Source organism: Enoplosus armatus, chromosome 7, assembly GCF_043641665.1.
Source record: "Enoplosus armatus isolate fEnoArm2 chromosome 7, fEnoArm2.hap1, whole genome shotgun sequence".
Classification (NCBI taxonomy): domain Eukaryota; kingdom Metazoa; phylum Chordata; class Actinopteri; order Centrarchiformes; family Enoplosidae; genus Enoplosus; species Enoplosus armatus.
Window position 1 is genome coordinate 9,064,106 of NC_092186.1, and position 23,938 is coordinate 9,088,043.

General features: G+C 39.7%; 1 protein-coding gene and 1 pseudogene across 2 annotated transcripts; both read right to left on the minus strand.

Annotated features, from left to right (window-relative positions):
* Positions 1–418: 418 nt before the first annotated feature.
* LOC139287958 (flavin-containing monooxygenase 5-like) lies at positions 419–13,255 on the minus strand. Of its 2 annotated transcripts, XM_070909176.1 has the most exons (10): positions 13,234–13,255; positions 12,058–12,248; positions 11,601–11,789; positions 10,803–10,968; positions 10,250–10,392; positions 9,919–10,115; positions 9,202–9,337; positions 8,841–9,060; positions 3,748–3,820; positions 419–3,315 (listed from the first exon to the last, which is right to left on the minus strand). In XM_070909176.1, the coding sequence occupies exons 2-10, from the start codon at positions 12,187–12,189 to the stop codon at positions 2,925–2,927; spliced, it is 1,647 nt and encodes a 548-aa protein (XP_070765277.1). In that variant the 5' UTR covers positions 12,190–12,248; positions 13,234–13,255; the 3' UTR covers positions 419–2,924. The 2 variants fall into 2 exon arrangements, 1 of the variants encoding a protein (XP_070765277.1); XR_011597428.1 differs by lacking the exon at positions 419–3,315 and having other exon boundaries at positions 8,841–9,002.
* A 2,878-nt stretch (positions 13,256–16,133) lies between these two features.
* LOC139287957 (dimethylaniline monooxygenase [N-oxide-forming] 2-like) lies at positions 16,134–23,544 on the minus strand (annotated as a pseudogene).
* Positions 23,545–23,938: the final 394 nt, after the last annotated feature.

The window sequence follows — 23,938 nt, forward strand, 5'->3', positions numbered from 1 at the left end:
TTCACGTTGAGCATATGACTGTCTTTCACACCCCGTTGTGTTTGAGTAATTCATTTGCATATAAATGATGGCTTTTTAAGTTGCTTGAGTCAATCAAGGATAATTAAATTAATTTAAGTATGAGACAGATGTGTAGTAAACAAGATTAAATTTTCATGCTATTTTAGAGAATTGTTCTATCCATACCCTTGAATAGACCTTTTCCACAGAAAGACTTTTCCACAGGTGTAACAAATGCCAGCAATAGGACTGGGAATCTGATTTAATTGGGAACAATAAAGAAGAAACTATCAAGATTCAGGTTAGCAAGAGTTATTCAGAAAGTGAAATGACATGTCAAGTACGAGATGGACTTTTGAAATGATAAAAAAACAAACAGGTGATGCTTGCAGCAAACACATCAGTCACATCCAACAAATGAAGAAGTCTATCTTTATTGGCTTCCAAAGGGGGCCGTTATAGAGGCGTTTGCTGGGTAAAAAACAAATTATATATTTTTCCTTGTGTGGAAGCATATTTTTTTGCAGAAATAAAAACAAGTTTCTATGTATAAAAACAAGTTATACTGATATGAACACAGATTTGGTAAAGGTCCTATTTCAGGGTTAATTTTCATTTCATTATACACAGTAAAATATTTTGTTTGGATTATTTTCATCCTGGTGAGCAGTCAGAAACCCAGGAAGGATATATTGTGTACTGTATGTGTTTTTTACAGTGCAATTGTATAGCAGTTTGTTATTTTGTACCTATTTTGATTTTAAAAAATGCACGAAAGCATTTTCTGTGTGTAAAACAACTGGACTGTAAACATTAGACAGTGCCCAGAGGAAGAACATGCTAACATATGGGTATGGCGGGCCTTTTTACATTACATTACACATTACAAATAAATTAAAATGATCAAAATAATTAAAAGGAAAAGCAGCAAATCTTCACTTTTGAGAAGTTGGAACCATGAAATGTTTTGCATGAAAAATTACTTTTATCAAAATAGTTACCAATCAATTTTCCGATTACTCAACAAATCGCTTCAGCTGTACATTTTCATATTTCTTGTGTGCATAACTAGTAACTAAAGCAGTCAAATAATTGTAGTGGAGTAAAAAGTACAACATTTCTCTCTGAAATGTAGTGGAGTAGAAGTAGAAAGTCTCACGAGAGGAAAATACTCAAGTACTCAAGTTTGTACTTAAGTACAGTATATGTAGTTGGTGACATTCCACTGCCTCTCGCTCACCAACACAGAAACACATGCATGAATGCAGCCTTCACTTGCCCACACAATAGCAACAATACTTTCAACGGAGCAGTCAGTATATCAAGTATACCAACACCAGCATGAACTATCAGCCTTACCTCTTCTTCACAGTGAGAGAGGAATAATGGACAAAAGCTCCTCTCTTCAAATCAGTTAATCAGTCAGGTTTTAACATACAAACACAGCAGGTTGACGATTGATCCACTGTGGGTCGTCAGAACAAGTGAAGACGTTAGGAAGTAAATGTAACACAAACTTTTCTGGGAAGTGAATTGTTGATCTAACCATGATTTTTGGAGTCATGAAAGCATTACTACAAAATGCAATATAATTGTATTGTCCAGTTCATATGGATACAGAGGTAACTTGAAACACAGGGTCAGACACAGAGGGGTTACAGTGTCACTAGAGTAATTAAGGCAGTGAGGGCTCCCTGTTCAATAAGTACCAAGATGATGCAAAAACAGAAGACAAAGTGCAACCTCAACATGGTGCAACTTTTGTAAAACAACTTTTTGCATGTATATTTGCTTTCATGTTGCAATAAACGGTATTTGATTTATAAAAGCTTAGGCCAGGATCCATCTGAATTTACAAGATTAATCTACATCTGTACATCATTTAACATAAGGAGAAAATACAACGAGAAACAGATACTCTGAAGACCTTCAGCCCCAGCACAGGATCTCCCAGCAGTCTCAGGAGGTTTCTTCTCTAACACCTTAATGATCTAAGGGCATGTTGGCATTTTAAAAAGACATTTCTCATTTCTTTTTTAGAAACATCCTACCTTTACCAATTTATTTTGTTTTTAAACACACACTGCAGCTTTGAAACCTAGTCCTAGTACAGCAAGTTACATTTTCTTATCTAGAGCTTTCTGAACTTTGGCCAAGAGCACATTGCATCTTTAAAAGAGATGAAACCATCTCCTGTTCCCAGGGCATATTTATCTTAAAATAATCCTGATCTAACTCATAATTATCAAAGTTATTTCAGAAAATTGAAAACAGGGTTGTATAATTTCCCCCTATCGATGCAAAATGATTCTCCAACACGTGCCATTAAAGAGGTCGTCGAAAGAATTGTAAGAATTATGTCCATATCTTTTTCTGGCCACTTAAAGTTGCATGGATACTGGATTTTAAAGCTGCTTACATCAACTGAACACAGGTGTGTTTACTGAGGGGTGGTTTTTGAGTGACAGACATGAAGCTCATAAGCTATTTCCTGTCTGATCAAGCCAAATCAAAAGCATAATTTGGGTTCAAGGTACATTTATATAAGTGAAAGTTTAATAGACGTCTATATCATAGCTTAGCTGTTGATTTAATGGCAATTAAATTTATATATTTAAACTTATAGCTGTTGAAATGATGTCGAAACAATGGCGTGGTGTGAGCTCAGCGTCTACTAAACATTCACTTTTGAACAAAATGTAACCAGCTTTTAGCCTCGATGGTTATGTATGATGGCTAGATATAAAATCAGGTCAGATTTGTTGTCTAAAAGTAAACCTTTTTGAATGATATAATATTCCATAGACTTCAGCTTTCTTGGAATTCAAAAGTAGAAAAGGCCAGTTTCCTAGTAATGCTTAATTGGATTGGCACACACCACACCAGAGGAGAAATTTGAATATCGTGTAAGCTTTAGAAACATTTCAAGATTTACAGAATGTGAGAGGAAAGAAGGAGGAGGGGCAGTGCTTATTGTAGAAACAGCAGCACAGTAGCGCTGCAACTGACAAAGTCACTACGATGCTCCATCTAGAAGACGGTCTGCTCTCTGGTTCTGGTACCACTCTGGTCCTGAAAGGCCGAAGCACCCGCTCCCACTGAGTGAGAATGGCCTGACGGGCTCCAACCCACTGGCCCGGTCCAGTCAGGCGGTACTGATATGAAGTACAGGGACCCAGCAAAACCTGCAACGCCAGTTTGGGGTCCTTCAGCAAGAGCCACAGTATGTTTGGTCGAACCCCCACCTGCTCTGCCAGAGAGTCCAGGTAAGGTATGTAGTCCACCTGGATGGGGGTGCGTTCAGAGCAAGCATATCTACGAGACACAGAAGCAAAAAGAGATGAACCAAAGAGTTTTAAAAGTTGCCATAAGACAGTTCAAATCATGGTCATGAAACAAACTGTCCCCATCGTGGTCAAAAGCTAACGCATAAATTCCTTAAAATGCAGTTCTACTAAATACTGGCTCCAAACAAAATTGGCCCCAGTATCTGACAAAATGGATGAAGAGCAGTAAAGAAAAGTCCTCATTGACATTTTGATGTTATATTTTTGTTTTCTTAGAGTTAAACAGGGTCATGTTTTTCTTGTGGAAGAGGAATGTATATGTATTATAAGAATGCTGCGATGTACGATGTAGACATCACCGTTTAGTGGAATGTAGTGGATCGATTTCATTCTGTCATGTGAAGATCATGGCAAATTTAACATATCATTCATTCAACTTTATAAATGATTTATGTCTTACCTGTGACTCATGGTTGCTGTGTCCTCCTCAATCTCCTCTAGCATGGTTTCCTCAGAGGGTAAATTTGTTAAACCTTGGGAGAATTTGAGTGAATCAGTCTTCATTTTAGTTTTTAGTGTCTTTTTACATATAAATACAATCACAACAACCACAATAACAACAACAAAGAAAACAAAACAAACAAACATAGTGAAACATGTTGTAAAGGGGGGGTTACAGTCCATACATAGTTTGCTGGTATTTGCTTATTAAATCATTACACAATTTACATTATTATCAATAAAGTTATACAGTGCCAATGTCCCTATTCGTAAACCTAATCCATTTTCCCCATTTTCTGTTAAACACATCTTCTTTCACTCTGAGAGAATAGGTCATTCTTTCCATCACATATATTTCCTGCACTATATCTAACCATTGTCTGTGTCTGGGTGGGTCAATTTTAAGCCAGTTTCTTGTGCTTTATTTGTTTTTGACCTGCCAATTGCCTTCTCTATCTCCTCCAGTGATATTTTATCTGTAATTGTCTTGATTTGTGTCTTTCCAATACAGGGTAGATCTAGTGTACTTAAAAAAGCCCTCATTGATTCCCCATCTATTGTAGATGTTTGCGTATATAGCTCTTTATAATATTCCTGAAATACAGTCATGGAAAACATTATTAGACCACCCTTGTTTTCTTCAATTTCTTGTTCATTTTAATGCCTGGTACCACTAAAGGTACATTTGTTTGGACAAATATAATGATAACAACAAAAATAGCTCATAAGAGTTTAATTTAAGAGCTGATATCTAGCCATTTTCCATGGTTTTCTTGATAATAACCAAAATCACTTAAGTTCTTACATCAATAGCTATGGCATTGTACTGCCAAAAACAGTGCTTTTAGGCATTCCATGTTTTCTTTTCTGTCTGTTTTAGTCACATGATACACACAGGAGTTAGTACTTGATTGCATAACCATTGTTTTTGATGACTGCAGCCATGCGTCTTGGCATGCTCTCTACCAGCTTCTGACATTGTTCTGCTGTCACAGCAGCCCATTCCTGTTGCACAAATTCAAACAAATTTGCTTTGTTTTGGGGCTTGTGGTTCTCCATTTTGAGTTTGATGATTTTCCACAGGTTTTCCATTGGATTTAGATCTGGTGATTGAGCAGGCCAAGGCATGGTTCGAATGTTCTGGTTCTCCATCCAGGCTTTAACTGACCTTGCCGTGTGGCAAGGGGCATTGTCTTGTTGGAAAATCCAGTCATTCGAGGCAGGAAAGAGTTTTCCAGCTGATGGAAGAAGACTGTTTTCAAGAGTAGCCCTGTACATGACCTGGTTCATTCGCCCTTCACACAATTGCATTTGCCCTGTTCCACCCATACTGAAACAACCCCAGATCATCACTGATCCACCCCCATGTTTTACTGTAGGGGCAAGACAGTCTGGTTTGTAGGCTTCCCCAGGCTTCCTCCTAACCAGTAAGTTGGCTGGAGTGGGCATCAACTCAAAATTGGATTCATCACTGAAGAGAACCTTAGCCCAATCATCATCAGTCCAATCCTTGTGATCCCTAGCAAAGAGTAACCGGGCCTTCCTCTGCCTTTCGTTGATGAAGGGCTTCTTCCGTGCCCTGTGTGACTTCAGACCAGCTTCAAGAAGTCGGTTTCGAACTGTCCTTGCCGAACAAGTCACATTTCTCGACAGTGCCCACTCATTTTTAAGGTCCCTGGAGGTCTGACGACGATTCCTGACACAGGAACGGGTGAGTGCACGGTCATCTCGTGGGGTAGAAAGACGTTTCCTGTCTCGACCAGCTAGCAATTTGGTAGTACCATGTTCGGCTTGTTTTTTCTTGGTGTAATGAACGGCTGTCTTGGAGATCTTCAGTTTTTTGGCTACCTGTCTCTCACTCATGCCAATTTCCAGCAGTGCCAAGATGGCTGCCTTTGTGGCTTCACATAATTCTTTTGTTTTAGGCATTATGTGAGAGCTGACAACTTCTGAGTTGTGCTACGGCTTGAATGTAAGCAGGAAACCACTCCAGGCCTTTGCATGTGCAGTGCTGCTTATGGCATGAAATGGCCTCTTATATACCCTGGGAATACAATTAAGCTTAAGCATGTCAAATAGAACATAAAGTATTATGTAATCAGCTGCATTTTTTGTCGTGTTCATTGTATTCTTCAGGTAATATACCTTTAGTGGTACCAGGCATTAAAATGAACAAGAAATTGAAGAAAACAAGGGTGGTCTAATAATTTTTTCCATGACTGTATATTCTCTATGGCTTTGGTCTCACTTGTCAACTTGTTTGTTCAAGGGTCTTTAATTTTGTGAATAGTGCTGTCAGCCTGTTGTTTGCGTAGCCTCCTGGCAAGTAATTTTGTGGATTTAGGGCCCAATTCGTAATATGCCTGTTTTATAAATCTTGCTTTTTTCTCTGCCCCTTATCTCATCAATTTGTCCTCTCAAAACTCGCATTTGTTTATGAATTTCTTGGTCCTTGTTATTTTTGTATTTCTGTTCTAAATCTTTCAAGTCTGAGATCAACTTATTATACGTCTCCATTCTAATTTTCTTAATATGCGTTGTTCTAGCTATCAGCCTGCCTCGTATTACAGCCTTCAGTGAATCCCATAGTATGGGTGGGTCTACCTCGCCATTGTCATTCTCCTCCAGATATCTTTTAATTTCCAATTTAATGTCATTAACAGAAGTTTTATTATTTAATATCCCAATGTTTAGTCGCCACACTGTGTCCTTCCTTCTATTGTCCATTTGAATTGTTAAATATATTGCACTGTGGTCTGATACATCAGCTACACCGATTTTACAATCTGTTACCCAATCTGCATTAAAAAGTAGTCTATTCTAGAGTGAACTGAGTGTGGTACAGAATAATGCGTATAGTCCCTCTCTAGAGGATGAAAATTCCTCCAGACATCAATCAAGCCAATTTCTTCCCAAGCAGTGTTAAGTAGTATTGTTGATTGTTTTTTATTCTTGTTTTTGCTTGTTGTATCGAGGTTGTGATTCAACACCACATTTAGATCCCCTCCATATATTCAAATTCCTTCTGCCTCCATTGCAATAATATCAAATAAGGTTTTGAAAAATCACTATCGGGTGGTGCATAGATATTCACCAGTGTCATGACATTATTTTCCACTTTGCCCTTTACTATGATATATCGTCCTTCTTTGTCTTTTATTTCTTTGTAGTTTTTGAATTTAACTGAGTTTGACAACAAGATTGCTACCCCTCTCTTATGACTATTAGTATGTGAACTATAATATGTATTTTTATAACCAAATCTTTTCAGTTTCTCATGCTCTTGTTTTGATAGATTGGTTTCTTGTAGATAAGTAATATCCATTTTTTCTTTCTTCAATTTTGTCATTACTTTGGCCCTTTTAATTGGATTACCCAGACCATTAACATTTAAAGACATCAGCTTAAGTCCGTGATACTGCATCATTATACTTGATGTGATTGATTTCACTGCATCCCCTCAAAACAACAACAAAATGGCTCAAAACACTGAACCAGAACATGTTAACAAACAAAAGAATCTTACCTACTAGAAGCAAAAAAAAACTCCCACACAAGGGAATTCTCTCTCCACCTCTGATCCCGAATCCCTTTGTTGATTGAGGGGGGATGCCTAACATTAAGAAAGGGCCCCCTCCTAGATATGGGGAATAACCCACTATGGGTCCCTCCACTCATTCTAGCTCTAATATTTTGTTTGTCTCCCTAACAGTTGGACTCCTCTCACATAGATGCTTTAAATCAGATTCAGCCAGCTCTTCTTTCATATCCCGCTTGAATTCCTCTTTGAATGTTGTGAAGTCTGCTTTTAGCTCCGTTCCCAAGTTGCTGATTTGTGTACTTATACTTTTAAGTCCCACCTGAAGGGCCTCAGTTGTGTCGTCTACGCCATCTTTCTTGTTTTTGTCTTCGTTCGTGGCACTTCGAGTCGGTCCTTTCATTTTCTTGCTTTTCTTGCATCTTTTTGTTCTTTACTTTAATTCCCCCACTCATACTTTAGTCTGTTACAACATAAACACGTGTTACTTTGAATTTAGGGGATTTTATTTGTCCAACCGCTGGGAGCTCTCAATCTAGTCAGCCATCTTGCTTAGTTCCCTACCGGAAGCCGAGTGAATCAGTCTTAAATTAATACCTGAGTCAATCGAATTGAAGTCAAACCATCAGACCTGAATACTGAGGAAGATTTAAAATGCCAAAATAATAACAAATCCAGCAAAGAAATTAAGTGAAATACAACACACATTGTTATATGTATTTCCTTTTTCTGTATGTATTTACTGTCATAATTCAATGAAAAACACATGTTAAAGACAATAATTTGCCTTTTTGTCTTTAATAACTGAGTGAATTGTTTTTCATTTGTCATGCACAGAAAGCACTTACATTTCGACTGTCTACAGGTTTAAGGGATGGATTATACTGCAGGAGGCCGTACAAACAGACACTTAGAGGGATCTTTTTGGGAGAATTCTTGGTAAGTGTTGACAGCTAAACTAAATAATGCTAAGAAAGGGAGACTGACACTGAAAAGATTTTGTCCCTTTTGCTCTGAAAAACGCAACAAAGTGCTAAATTTCATAAAATTACTATAAGAAGAGACCTAGTATGAGTGTCCTTTTCTACCGTCTGTTGACAACACTGACATATAATACACTTCCTCACTTTGTTTTCTGTGTAGTGATTTAATTTTAATATGGCATGGACAATTCATGTCACAATGAAAAACAATTCACCTATTTACTTTTAAGACAAAAGTCTAAATAACTGTACTTTTAACATATATTTTCCATTTAATTCTGACACAGTAAATGCATTCATAAAAAGGAAATATATCTTACCACGTGTAATGTATTTCACTGTTTTTCGTTGTTTGATTTGTTTTAATTGAAAGGCATTTCAAATCTCTTTTACATAATGACTACACTGTGCTTATTTTAAAGCCTGTTCTGTATGTGTAAACAAACAAACGCCAAACAAAGTCAGTCAGGTCTTTATCTTTTAGCAGCAAGAGCAGAGAGCACAAGGTATCAAATTACCATTAAAGTTTACCTTTAAACACTCTTGTAGCCCAGCGGGCCTGCATCTCAGCCAGTGGGGTGATAGATCCGAGGCCGTGGACGAAGCCCACCACTGCCAGAGTAGGCCAGGTCAGTGCAGGAGGAAACACGTGCTTGTAGAGACGCAGTCTGTAACCACATTTAGCCTGCAGAGCTGAGGGCAAGAAGGGGAAGCTGTAGTTGTACCCTGTGGCAAACACCACCACATCCACCTGAATGGGACACACATACACAACTAGACTAATTTATCACAGGATCAAGACAAACAATATTGTCCTTGTTATATGACACAGACCTGATATTTCTGCTGAGTGACAGAAATGTTAATGCACTAATAATACTGTACTACACACCTTGTCTATGGTGCTCCCATCGACAAAGACCACACTGGAACCACAGAACTCTTTCACGTTTGTCTTCACCTGAACACGGCCTGAGAGGATCCGAGCTGGCAGGTCGTCACTCACTACGGCGTTCTGTGCAAAAATCCTGCCAACAGAACATCAGAGCTGCGTGAGTGAACCCTTGGATGCCGTGCAAGGAGCGGCCAGGAGCCACAGAAACATGATATATACATTAAACCAACGGAAATCTAAAAGGTTTGACTTCACAAGCTGAGAAGGAGCGGCTAAATGGACCATTAGTCAGACCTGTCTCATTTGGGAAGGAGGCCTTCAGGTCATGAAGGACCCACGATTATCAGCCACATTTTATTGTTAATATCAAAACTGGCGGTGATAACACTTGTTGTTTAATGGAATGAAAGAACACACTATTATGTTTCCCTCAGTAATGAATAAAATCACAAGTAAGTCTAGTAAAATATGTTAATATTGTTATGTTATAACTTTGCTCCTTTCTTTCACTGTTTATTCATTGTATGGACTATTTCAGCTCATCGTGACATTTGTATAAATCATATTCCAGGTGACAAAATGATCTACAATATGAATTTCTGCTTGTCTGCAAACTCGATGACTGTGCATCACAAGGATTAAAGCTAATATAAAGCTATCTCTGGATTGGTCAGTTAGTTGACAGTGTTTGTGACTAAAATATGATTTTGTTACCCATGTTTCGGTTTCAGGCCGTATAGTCCGTGATCAAACACTTTATTCACTTTCTTTTCCAGCATCCTGGCGATCCACGAGGGGAAGAGCTTCTGGAGCATCATATCCATGCGGGACGTCCCTAACATGTCTACAGGGAGCCCCCCCTGTCCGACACGGCTCACAACCCAAGCTCCGCTCCTGATACAGAGGTACACCTGCATCAGATTAGCATAGCAAGGGTAAATGTCCACACCTTATTAACTTTTACATTTCCGGCATCACAAACTGTTCAGTTAAAAGCATCACCAATATACACACACTAATACAGAAATGCAGTTTAGTGTTGTACCTTCTCAGCAACTCTACTGACATCCACAGCAATATCACCTCCAGAACTCCCAATCCCGATCACCACCACTCTTTTCCCCTGCAGACCCTCTGCGTTACGGTAATCCCAGCTGTGGAAATATCTGCCTTCAAAGCTCTCAATACCTGAAACGGGGAATCAAAGAACAACAAATAAATCAATAAATCATTCCACTGCTTACTTAATGCATGATTACTGATTGTATGTCAGATGTGAGACTGAGACACTCACAAACATTACTATTCTAGGTTATAAGAAATAGCCATGTCGAAAAGCAGTTAAAATAAGCAAAGGATCACAGAGGGATTTGGGAACAACAATAATGGGAGTTGGTTAATGTGTGTGTTGATACTTATTGTTGATATTATTTTAAACACAAGAGCAGTTTCATTATTATTATAACCTTTAGTTAATCTGAGATCTCACTGAGATCAGAGTGAAACTGAGACCTGAGTGGAACTGTTTTCTATTGTGCAGCATTATTGACATTTTCATGATGAAGCCAATGAAAATGAGTGAAAATGATTCCTGGTACCTGGGAAGTCTTTGAGTGGCAGGTGAGGCTCAGTGAAGTGTCCTGTGCAAACTATCACTGCATCAAAAACATGAGTCTTCCTCTGACCCTCTTTGCTCTCTGTCTCCACCTCCCACTGGCCTGTCGCAGCAAAATCCGATCTCTGCCTCACGCTGATCACACTAGTCTGACACACACACACACACACACACACACACAGCCAGACAAAAAAACAAAATTCAGAAAGAGCTTCTTGATCCACCACACTTTCCCCCAACTTTGTTTGTGACAAAACATGCAACATCCATGTATGTAGGTAATACATCCTGGTAATATGCTTTCACTACATGAAAAAGGCCAAAAAGGCCAGTGCTATTTTAACTAACCTCCAAATGGGACCCAGAAATGAAGCCTGAATTTAAAGGATACAACCTGAGTGTCCTTTGCAGCCTTCAGTATCCCAGAATCCGTTGTGTACTGTTCAGCTGTTTGATGGAGCTTTCAAGCAATGCTAGTAAACTCATTAAGTCAGGAAATATCTATTGGTCGTGGTGTATTGGCCGGGTATTTGCAGTCAGGTGGTCATAATTCTGGCACATATATCACTTGACCTAGACCAATAAGAAGCCACTGCAGTACGTAAATACGACATCTGGAAATGTTTGACTTTACAAGTTGACAGGAATTCTCTTTTGCCACTCTCTTTGGTGTCTCTGAACTTCAGGTCCTCTGAAGGACGCTCCTCTGTGGGCAGGGTCCTCTGTATGACGCAGCCTCTGAACTGGAACACACATACTACAAAAGAAAATGACCCCTAACCTGGAAGCGTATGTGCTGCAGCAGTTTGAAGGCCTGGGCATAGAGACGCAGGTATTGCAGCACCTCAGAGTGGTGCATGTTGTTGGGGAGCTCAGCTGGGGGAGGAAAGTCACTGAAGGCCATCCTCTCTTTGGAGCTGTTGAGGATCACAGAGAAATAGATGTTGGCCCGTCCAGGCTCTGGATCGTCCTGCAGACAGACAGTGTGAAACAGAGGTAAAAATGGACAGATAAAGTAGTGCACATTAATAACTCAGTATGTTGCTGTCATGACCTTGGGACTATAATGGAAGTTGATGAGTTAAAAAAAAGCCAGTACGTTCATCAAAATCAGCACCATATTTATATGGAACAGCGGATTAAAACTGGATAAGATACAGATGCAAAAATGTGACATGAGCCCATGAAACATTTTCAGGCACACTTTCTTATATTGTACTGTACAGCTAATACTGCACCTTAAATCTCCATAGACCTCCAATGTCATGGCTGCTCTCAAAGCAGGTGGGCTCCAGACCTTCATCCAAACAGGTCTTGATGCTGGTCAGACCAGAAATCCCTGCGCCGATCACTGCCACCTTCTGAACCATGCTGGAGAGGAAGTACTGCTGACAGCAGTGGGAGCTCTGACCTGATATAAAGGTTGGAACTGGAGTAAGAAGACAGGTGGACGAGGAAGTGTGTGTTATTTTGTAGAGTGATGTGAAGCAGTTTCATGTTGAGTGTATGACTGTCTTTCACACCCCGTTGTGTTTGAGTAATTAATTGCATGTAAATTATGGCTTTTTAAGTTGCTTGAGTCAATCAAGGATAATTATATTAACTTTGGTATGAGGCAGATGATCACTAAACAAGATTAAAGTTTCATTTTATTTTGAAGAACAACTGTTCTATCATACCCTTTTTCAGAAAAAACGTGGAGTGTCAAATCATGAGAAATCATGAGAGCAAATTACCTAGAGCCTACACAATCAATCCTACAACATGAGTCAGACATGCTCTGATTGTTAAGTGCATTTTAACCAACGCTGGAGCAAAACAGTTTGAGCCAATACCCTTTCTCAAATTCTGCTTTTATCAACTGTTTCGACTGAAGAAGGGACCCAAAATAAAACCTGCTGGCATGAATGGATCAATACACAAGCGTGCAAGATGCAGTCGCGACACAATTTACAGCTGTGTAGTTTAGATCAAAATAAAGGCGTTCGATGATGGGTGTGGTCTGAGCAAAAGACACCAGAAGTGGGGGGGGGGGGGGGGGTAGGAAGTAGAGAAGATCATATTTCAGATAATTATTGGCAGAGCAAGTTTTGATAAACAAAGGAGCAACTTAGAAGGGGATTCGATAAAGTACCTCTGCCATACTGAATCTAATGAGCAATAAAAATAAAGAATACATCAACGTCATTACTGTTACTGGTGACACTATTAACAGATCAGCAGATGTTCAAGTACGTTAAAGTAAAATCGGTAAATGGGGGGAAAAAACAATGTGGAACTGTCTTACCTTCCAAATAAAATACTCAAACCAACAGCAACATAAAACAAATTTGCTTTATCTGCAAACTAACAGTAAGTACAAAGCTGACTGTAATATGTCAGATGCCATGTCTGAGACCAGTCAACCACAGTACCTTGTAAGTGCAACTGCGTCCTATTCGGAGTCCTTCTTCAATAGTAAAAAAGCAACAGTACAGGTTTCATACTATACGCGTTATGAAAATAATGAAACCTGAAACCGTCTTGATGATCCTGTTGCTCTATTGTACGGTGGCCCTGAACAACAACATTTCACCAACACAACGACGCGTTATATTGCCTCTCTCCAGGTGCACAAATATATGGAAGCCCATTTCTGCCACGTGAAAAAAAACAACTAAAAGAAGAATTCACCACCTAATTTCATTATTCATCGTAGCTTTCCCACTCACCTATCATGGGTGAATCATCAACTTGTCAAACATCAGAAATTGGTGTATATTTAATTTGAGACATTGCAATAATCATTTGAGGGTTTTGCCTTTAGTCTCAGTTGGATGTCAGGTGACACTGTTCAACAAGAAATAGCTCCTGTGTTGCTTTAGCTGCATGTTTAGTACCGTTAGTCCTACATTGTTCACCCAGCATTCTTGAAAACACCAAGAAGTCTGTTTTGTAAATTCATATTTGGATTTATTTAAGGTATAGCTTCTTGTTGTTATCTCTTCATATTCTTGACCATGACACATAAATGCTTGTGTATGTTAAAAGTACAAATACAATGCATATGTGTGCAGAGTTTTCTGATCTAACTTTATTGGGTTATCTATCCATTTTAAGATTCTTTTTGTACCTTCTTGAATTCTTAAGATGTTCTTTATCCCCCAAAGATTTGATGACATTTTGTGGCTCAGAGTCAGTGTGCAGATGTTACTTTTTTCATTAATGCTGGTTTTTAAATAGCCCTGCAGTTCTGTGACGTGCACGTGATTACACCCCTTCAATTTACCCAGCATTTCAGACAGAAAAGTTTCTGATTTTAAACATTAGTCAATAGTCTAACCTAGTTTAGTTGGGAGTCTTGGGGAGGGGGGTGTAGGTTGAATGGGTGTGACAGAGGAGGTTAGCGGTCAGAGGGAGTAGGGGTCCCTCCATTTCTTTCTAAAAACGTGGAGAAATCTTTTCCTCAGAGACTTCTTCTTTGTTTTTATCTGGACATCCTCTACCTGATTTTCTAGATTCATTAGTCTCTACATCAAGCCACACCTGGATTTCGCTCTCTCTTCCTCCTTCTCCTCAAGGGTCTTATTGATGGCTGTGATAGACTCCAGGAGACAGGACTTTTCGTCTTGCCACAGGTGTCTGTCATTATCCAGGTCCTCCTGTGCCTGGTTCAATGCTGCCTTCATTCTGGAGGTGGCCTCCATTTGCTCAGTCAGGAGACAGGCCCTGTCCTCCTCCCACTGGCGTCTCTTGTTCTCCAGGTCTTTATCCGCCTGGACAAGTGAAGCCTTCAGTCTGGAGGTTTCCTCTATTTGTTGGACCAGACATGTCTCTGCCTCTTTCCGCCTAACTTTTTCAGTTTTGAGAGCTTCCTCTAGCTTTTCAATTTTAAGGACAGCATCCTTTTCCGTCTTCCCTTTTTTGGAAAGCTCAACCTGACGGTATGATGATTGATTTTCGGGCAGTTCTTTCTGCTCTATCTCATTGAGCTACCTCATTTCTTTCACCAGTGATGATATCTTCTCCTCCTTCTTGCCCATGAGCCAATGTAGCTCCAGCTCAGGAATCTGAATCAGACCCTGTTGGGTCTTCTCAAGGTAGATCTCCAACTCATCACTGGTTTTCACACCAGCAGCCTGCTGTGGTTCTGTTGTCACCACAGGCTTTGACTCTTTGTGTGTCACAGCAGGCTGTATTTCAGGAGCCTCTGCAGGCTGTGATTCTTCAGGGTTCACAGCAGGCTGTGGTTTCACTGGTGTCACGGCAGGCTGTGGTTTCACTGGTGTCACGGCAGGCTGTGGTTTCACTGGTGTCACAGCAGGCTGAAATTCTTTGGGTGTCAAAGCAAGCTGTGATTTGGGTATCACAGTTGGCTTTGGTCCAGATGTCAGCTTAGGCTGTGTTCCAGATGTTACAACCAGCACTGGTTCAGGTGTTACAGCTGACTGTGGCTCCACAGGTGCTGTGGGAAGCTGGGACTCCTCAGGTGTCGTCTGAGAGATGCTGAACAGCATCTTCCGTGGTTGAGTTCTCTTTTTCTTGAATTCAAACTCCCCTTTTACACCAGGGATCTTGTCCTCCTTCCGTCCTTGCTGAATGTGCTTTTTTACTGGCTCTCTCTTGAGTGGAGGAACGTCTGCTTCATCAAGCTCCAGGCAGTACACCAGGTTACCCACCTCTTGGAGGTTTGCAGTCTTCCAAGGATTTTCTAACTAATTAATAAATGTATATACAATTTGTTATTTTGTTTATTTCTCGTTCTTAAAGGAGTAAACTACCCAGAATGTGTCAGTGGAACAGACACAAAGACATGTATATTGAATATATTGTTCCCAAATATTCCCATGTATTGAAATTCATCCGCCGTTTCGGTTGAGCCCAGTTTTTACTTTTCTTACTGGATTGACAAGAGTACACCAACACACACCATCCATAAATATACAAATATACATTGATATTTATCTATTATTTATCTATATATTATTGTCTACAATAAATATACATTCTATAGATGCAAAAAAAAATCTTTTTTCATACACTGAAAAAATGTGAAATTCATTGTTACATCTAAAAATAGCTAGTTATGTTATAGTAATGTAAAACAAGGGCAAATATTGGCCTACTGTTTTACTGTTTTGAGAATCCCCTCAATATAAAGTGGAGATCTTGCATATTCAATCTCTCGAGATGAATGATTTCAATTGATTTCAAGGTCTTTAACAAACTGTTACCAAGCTGTGGTGGAAGAAAACCCTTACCAGGGCCAGATGGGTGCAGGTCTCCCTCCACACTGTCCGTAATAAACACACTACTAGATCTTCAGAGTCTGGTATATTGTAGGTTTATTGAAGAATAAAACAGAGTACAATAAATCTCTGTGTGTGCGTTGATTTTTAAGGCACAATATGCTCCTCCTAATGGATTGTCAAGTTTCTGGTTGGTCAATAATGAAATCACTCAAACATGAAACTTACCCTGTTGCAATGCAGAACACCTATCTACCGAAACTTGCCCCTGTTTTCTGGCATCAGGGCAACTTCCAGTATTGATGCTGTCATCCTTTTTCTTACAAAAACAACCCTAGTTATATAAGTCTGTTCAGGGCAGAGTGACCTTTCTCTTTTCAATGTTTGTGTGCTCAACTGTACTTAATTTCTGCTCATTGGTGCTTCATATTTTTCTTATGATTAAAGTTAACACACATCTAGGTTATGCATTGATAATACAAATAACACAATTTCTTTCAAAAATAGAGTGTCCACATTTTTACTTCAGCTCTCATAGAAAATCCTCTACTATCATAATTGGCCTCATGTTTGATTTAGCAAGCAACAGCCGATGCACTGGTACACCGGTGTCTTATCTAACATTCCTCATGGCCTTCATCATGTACACTGTGTGTTCATTATGTCCTTGAGTTTTCCATTCTCATTCACCATTATATTCTAGATTTATACAAAATAAAGGTTTAATCACTGTTCAATCACTTTTAAAAAAGAATTTACATCTTAATGCATAGCAAAAAATATTTCACAAAGCCCTTTAGTATTTTTGTTCTTGGACACATACTGTGATTCAATTTTTACACTTTATTACAGTTCATGACTCCTGAAATTCTCAGACTCTTTCATCTTTTGCAACATATAGAATTTGGGATCATATGGTACAAACTGGACCCTGACTTCATCATGTTACTGTGGTTAACTAGTGAACCAGTCGTCCCTCAGGAAATTCTTGCAGCTGTCCAGCATCTGAGCTGCACCCTGCAGGACTGGAATGATCTCATTTTTAGACAGACAGAAGCACAGCCATTATCACAGTTCCTCCAAATGTGAGTACCCAGGGAGAAAACAGGAAAGACGGCCTGCTCTCTGGTTCTGGCATCGCTCTGGTTCTGAAAGGCTGAGCCACCCGCTCCCACTGAGTGAGGATAGCCTGACGGGCTCCGGCCCACTGTCCCGGCCCAGTGAGACGATACTGATATGGAGTGCAGGGACCAAAGAAGACCTTCACCCAGAGCACAGGATCTCTCAGGAGTAGTCTCAGGATGTTTGGTCGAACCCCTATCTGTGATTGGAAGTCTGTCTTATACATACTGTACAAATGGTTACACAATTTTATATAGAGCTGAACTGAACTGACCTCCCCAGCCATGAAATCCAGGTGAGGGATGTAATCTACCTGGAGAGCAGCCTGTCGTGGGCAGCGATTGCTGAGAAAAGAAAATTGAGGAGTGGATTTGTTATTATCAACAAGGCATATTTAAACCAAAATTCTACTTTCTACAGGAAGGAACATGAATGATCTGCCTGTACCATCTAAAGGACATCAGTGTGAAGATGATGTCTACCTTTTCATGTTTCTCTTCCTGTCAGACTCAATGACTTCCAGCATTTTCTCCTTAGGTGGAAGACGGCTCAAACCTTAAAGATAAAAACACACCGACACCTCTGGCTACCCGTAATCCTGAGTGTGTCCGTGTGTGTACATGCAAAGCTCACAATTGTTTACCGGAAAAAACCTTAACAGCCCATCGCGCCTGCATTTCCACAGTGGGCATGATTGGTCCTTTTGTTTGGAAAAGACCCATGACGGCCAGTGTGGGTTGTACTAGAGAAGGAGGAAACAGTCTCCTGAAATTTGAAAAAACTGCAAGGTGATCCTTTAAAATGATAACATTATAATACAATAATAAATTATATTCCTAACATAATTAAGATCTAAAAAGACATGATGTGTCCCTAAAACTGGCAAAATACAGACTTATCATTACAAGCCAGTTCAATAAGTAATTATGATTGGTTATCATACATAAAATTGTCTTTTTATTAAGATTTTTTTTTAAATGTCCACAATTTAATGTAATTTTGTATTCAAAATATGAATAAAATACTGAAGTTATACATTATACAACATTAGCTTAGCATATGGACTGGAAACAGGGAAACAGCTAGCCTGGCTCTGTCTAAAAGTAACAAAATCATGCAACCAGCACCTCTGAAGTTCGCTAATTAACATGTTATAGCTAGTTTGTTTAAGTGTAAAAACAACAAGTTGTGGTTTTACAGAGCTCGACTATTTCTTGGCAGGGCACAGTAACCTCCCGAAGTCTCCGGTGGTTGCCTAGCAACCTCACCGTGACGACAAGACTCTAAGAAGTGATGGCTCCGGGCCAAGCATGGTTCAGGCTCCAGTTGCATATTCACTGTACTGATATGAGAGTGGTTATCTGTCTTCTCATCTAAATCTATGATGGATGTGCTATATGATGTTTACAACCTCAGTAAATCAGGCCCTGAGTTTCTACTTGTGTAATGTGGAGTTTTGATCTACCTTCTTTACATACAAAAAGTTATCAACGCTAGCTATACAAAACTCTAACCACTTACTTGTACAATGTCAACTCTCTGTGAGTCCCCTCAGATAGAGCTGGAGGCAGGAATGGGAAAGCTGCATTATAACCTGTACAGAAGACCACAGCGTCAATGTCCTCCTCCACAGTGCCATCTTCAAATACAACTCCAGAGTCTGTGAAGCCTTTCAGATTGGGTTTCATGACTAGCGCTCCCTGAAGGATTCGACCAGGGAGGTCATCGTTGATCAAAGGCCTTTTGTCCAAAAGTCTGGGAAAGAGAGGACATTATTGGAATCAACCAAATCTTGCTGCCAAGATTATGTCACATTCAAAATTACCCCATTGTATTAGCTAATTGTCGGCACAGATGACACCATGATTGCACTAATGTAATTAAAACTGCACAGAAACTCATACTGAGAAGAATAAGGAGTAACCTACATGTCTTTTTGGGGAGAAACTCTGAGCAAACCCATGCAGAAAATCCAATATAAACATGGGAGACAAAATGCAGACTTCACACAGAGAGTACACAGTGAAGCTTAAGTTGATAGTGTTGATCCCTGAGTCACTATGCTGCCCAATGTTAGACTAATAATTAACACACGATTATGCTACAACTGCAATCTATGTGGTCCAAAAAATATGAACTGGGGCTTTAAAGACGAATTAATGAAACAAACACTGAAATAAAAAGAGAGGTTTGAAGCTGTTTGACAGGAAACCAAAAGAAGTACACAAGAGAGGAACAGAAGTCATCCAGGTCAAAATGTGTCACCTGTGTGTGGGCTTCAGGCCATACAGTCTGTGGTCACATCTTTGGTTCACTGCTCTCTCTGCTGCCCAATTGACCAAAGTCCTGGGAAGAAGCAATGTGAGGATGTTGTTGAACCTGGTGATAGCTGTCATGTCCAGGGGAAGACCATTAATTGACATCTTGCCAATCACCCAGGCCCCCTGGCGTGTGCTGAGAAATGTCTGCCAGAGAGAGTAAGAGGGCTGGCTGTGAATAAATGGGTGTAAAAATATTGTGTAATATTTCATGTCAGCAACTGTTTCCTAAAGAACCCCTGCTGATGTATGTGTCGAGAAGATCTCTCGTTTCACACCTGTTTAGTGCAGTGCAATAGCAGTATAGTAAGAAGCTCACAAAATAAGGTTAAAACTCATTACACATTAAAAATAACAAATTGATGCATGCATAAATTAATGGATTGGTTGAAAGCACACATTTTTGTCACCTGTCTCAGGTCTTTTCTATTCTTCTGTCTTACCTTATCTGCAGATCTACTGATCTCCACTGCAATATCTCCTCCAGAATTACCAATGCCAACCACCACCACCCTCTTTCCTCTGCAGGTATCTGCATCTTTATATTCCCAGCTGTGAAAACACCTGCCAGAAAACGTCTCATGTCCTGGAGAGATAGAGGTGACACAACAGGAAAATAAAGGAGTTTCTTGCAAGAATGTGCACATGTAAAGTAAATCAACCCACTTTACTCCTCCATCAAATGCTGTTAAACATTTGAAAAGTGATATCTTTATTTGTTTACAGACCTGGAAAGTCTGACAGCGGTGAGACCGGGTGAGTGTAGTGGCCTGAACACACCAGAACTGCATCAAAGACATGTCTCTCTTCCTCTCCATCCCTGTTAATGGTCACTATGTCCCACTGACCGGACAGAGAGAAATCTGGCCTTTGTGTAACACTCCTTACTGTGGTCTAAAGCATGTCCACACACACAAAAACACACACACACACACACACACACACACACACACACAAACACACACACATTAATAACTTTGACTTTACATAGTATGTATTAGAAACTTGTGAAAAGACAGTAACGCTCCTGGCATGATGAAACAGAAATAACCTGAAAATGAATGTATCTGAGCAGGTTGAAGTGCTCAGCATAGAGCCTGTAGTACTGCAGCAGCTGGGAGTTGAGCATGTAGTTTGGATAGTCAGCAGGCATGGGAAAATCGCTGAAACACATAATCTCTTTGGAGGTGTTGACCACCAAGGAGCGATAGATGCTGGATCGCTCGGGCTCAGGTGACTCCTGTGGACACAAAGGAAAATGAGACCTGATAAAAACGTAACATTTTACTGTTTGATCAATAGTGTTGATAAGCATTGTTGTACACAAGCTGTTAATATCTCATAATGATATAGAAGACTTATTCTAGATGAGGTGGAAAGCCCTTTGGCCATCCAGCGTCATACAACAAATCCTGAACTGATTTAATTTAACAAGATTTAATTTGTGGGATGCTCTTTAAAATGGTGTCACTCACCTTAAATCTCCACAGGCCGCCAATGTCATCACTGCTCTCAAAGCAGACAGGCTCCTGGCCCTCATCAACACAGATCTTGATACAGGCCAGACCAGAAGTTCCTGCTCCAATCACTGCTATACGTTGAACCATTGCTGAGCACGTGTGTAGGGACTTAATGAATCAGAAATGTGTCATGTCAGAAAACAAGATGAACAAGACTAAGTGTCTACAGCCATGCTAACAGCTCTGTGAGACTATAAGGTAACATGATAATGTTTAGCAGGTTGGGCATATTTGAATTTTGACCTGATTAAGGTGCTAGATGAAAAATCACAGCATAACCAAATTCATTAGAGTTTATGCTGTAGGGACCTTAAATATCTATAGAGAAGTTCATTACAATCCATCCATTAATTGTCCAGATTCACTCAAAACCGAAAGAATTAACCTCATGGTGGCTCTAGATGAAAGGTCAGGGCATCACCAAAGTCATTGGGATATATCATCTGGGAACCATGAATGTCTGCACAACGCTGCCAATCCAACCAGTGATGTCAAGCTAATTTCATGGCGGTCCATCAATTCGTTTTTGGGATATTTCAGTCTGAACCAAAGTAGTGGACCAACCGACTGACATAGCTGTCCATAGATCCATGTCGCTAGCACGGCTGAAAAAAGAGCTAGTGAAGAGTTTTAGAAATCCACCCAGACATGAGTTTGGTGAATGTTATTGGTTTCTGACTTTTCCTGAAAGTAGCATTATTTCTGTTATTAAATAATTCAACAAATAGTCTTTACATTACAAATGCAATACATAGTATAAAATAGTATTAAATATTATAAACATTATTAATCTATATCAATTTGACCAGCAGTGCCTCCAAACGTCATTGCTTTTATTAGATTTTGTAGGCCTGCCAAACAAAACTCTGTATGTATCAAGAGTAAAACTGTACTTTCTGTTTCTAATTCACCACTTTTCATGAAACTTTTTAAATTGATGGATGTTCAGAATAACACTAAAGCATGCAGCAGCTTTTAAGTGTTTGACTACTTTAACAGACTAGATGGACAAATTTTATGAGATGAAACAGGGTGAAGGATTTCTCTTGTCCAATCACAGCGGAGGAGGGGCGGGACAAAGACCAACCGAGATGTTTCCTCGCCCACAAAAACTCATGAATCCACAGAGACCGGCGGGTCCGTCCTCTCTCACTACGTCCTTCAGCCTTCCCTTCATCCAGAGCACGTACTCTACCTTGTGCCGACATTTTCACATTCAATATTTGTTGTTAACACAAACTATCTGCGAAATTAGGTTCTTGCAACACATACTTCCGCGTACAGTCCGTATCATAGCAACCACGCGTCTCAGATGAAAACACGCTGCGCCTTCCAGCTAAGCGAAAAAAGGAAGCCATATTACTGAAAGTTTGAGGAAGTAAATCAGTTTACGGGTACAGACAGTGTGTCCTTGCAGGTCAAGGGACCCATTCTTTGATGGGGGGGAACAATCAGCAGAGCACCGCTGGCACAAAAATAGGTCTCTTTATTGGTAATGTTGTTAATTTCTTCTTCTTCCCCAGATGTAGGCGATGATCCGATGATGGAAGGAAACTCCGCTGATACTGACTTTTCACATAATATTGTTTATTTGCATCAAAGATCAGGATCAACAGGCATGCGCATCTTGACCTGTACAGCACCCGTAGCCGAATCAGTACTGCTGCCTCGAACACTGTTCAAGCTCGTCTTTTATACCTTTAGATATACATGGGGTCCTACTACAACACACGAGTCTGTAAACTTCCGTTCCCCATCTAGGGGTCAGGAAAAGAGACCTCTCAGAATGACCTTTCACGTACCAAGACCTCTCCTAAACAACAATAAATCTTATCTTTATGGGCCCCAACATCTGCTAGTTGTTTACCTGGAACATTGTGGCAACTTTGTACTGCATATCATTTTACGAAAAGACTACTTTTATGATTAGTATCAAATAATACACATCACTACTTTTATGAGTAGTGTCAAACAATACACATCATTATGCTGAATAATAAAACTTTTATTGTTGAAAGACTCACCTTCTAACTGATTGCAAGCTGCGATCAGATATCACACAGCACATCTAAGCTCACAGGGACCGAGCTGTACACCTAATCATTTTAACAGTACTGCCGGGGAGGAAGGGACTTTAACCCTGTCTGGGTGAGTGGAAATGACTCCAAATATTCTGTAGACTGACTCCAAAGGGAGGTAAAACAGGAGGAAGGGAAAGTTGAGTTTGTAGCAAATCCCACCGAAAGATGGTCTGACACTTGACTGATGATTTCAGATTTATTACAAATCTCAAAAACCACCGTAAGAGCTGGTTACAGAACACAAAACAACAAATATAGCATGTCAGTCACCTTTCCATACGTTTTTAGAATAACCTAGCGCACATTAAGCTAACACTAACTTAAATAAACAAACGGTTAGAAAGACTTATTACAGTTCAAAATAAATTCAAGACACAAACAACCTCTGAATATGACAGTATTATAACAGACACTAACCTTGTGCCTCTTCGGGGGGTGCTAATACATCAAACTTTTCACTCAAAGTGCCTTAATTTTGCTGTTACTGCAGGAACTTCCTGTACATATTCAAAATAAAAGCCAATCTAAACCAAACAGGAAATAAGACAATATGTGCTTAAACAGGTAAGAATAGGTAATAAAAGCAACTAAAATATTGTTTAACTGGGCTATCTCTTTTCTAGGGCTAAAACATAAAGTGGGTTATTTACAGAGTTAATAAGTTAACCCTTGACATACATATCAAACCACCCTGAAGAATAAGCAGCTTAAATTAATATTATACATTTCCATCACAAAATCTGCTCCACACCACTCCATTCAGTTATTCAGAGACATGCTTGTGCAGTGTTAAGTTTAATCATTGCTGTATTGCAGGTCTCAGCGGCCAGAGGACTCACAGCATGACACG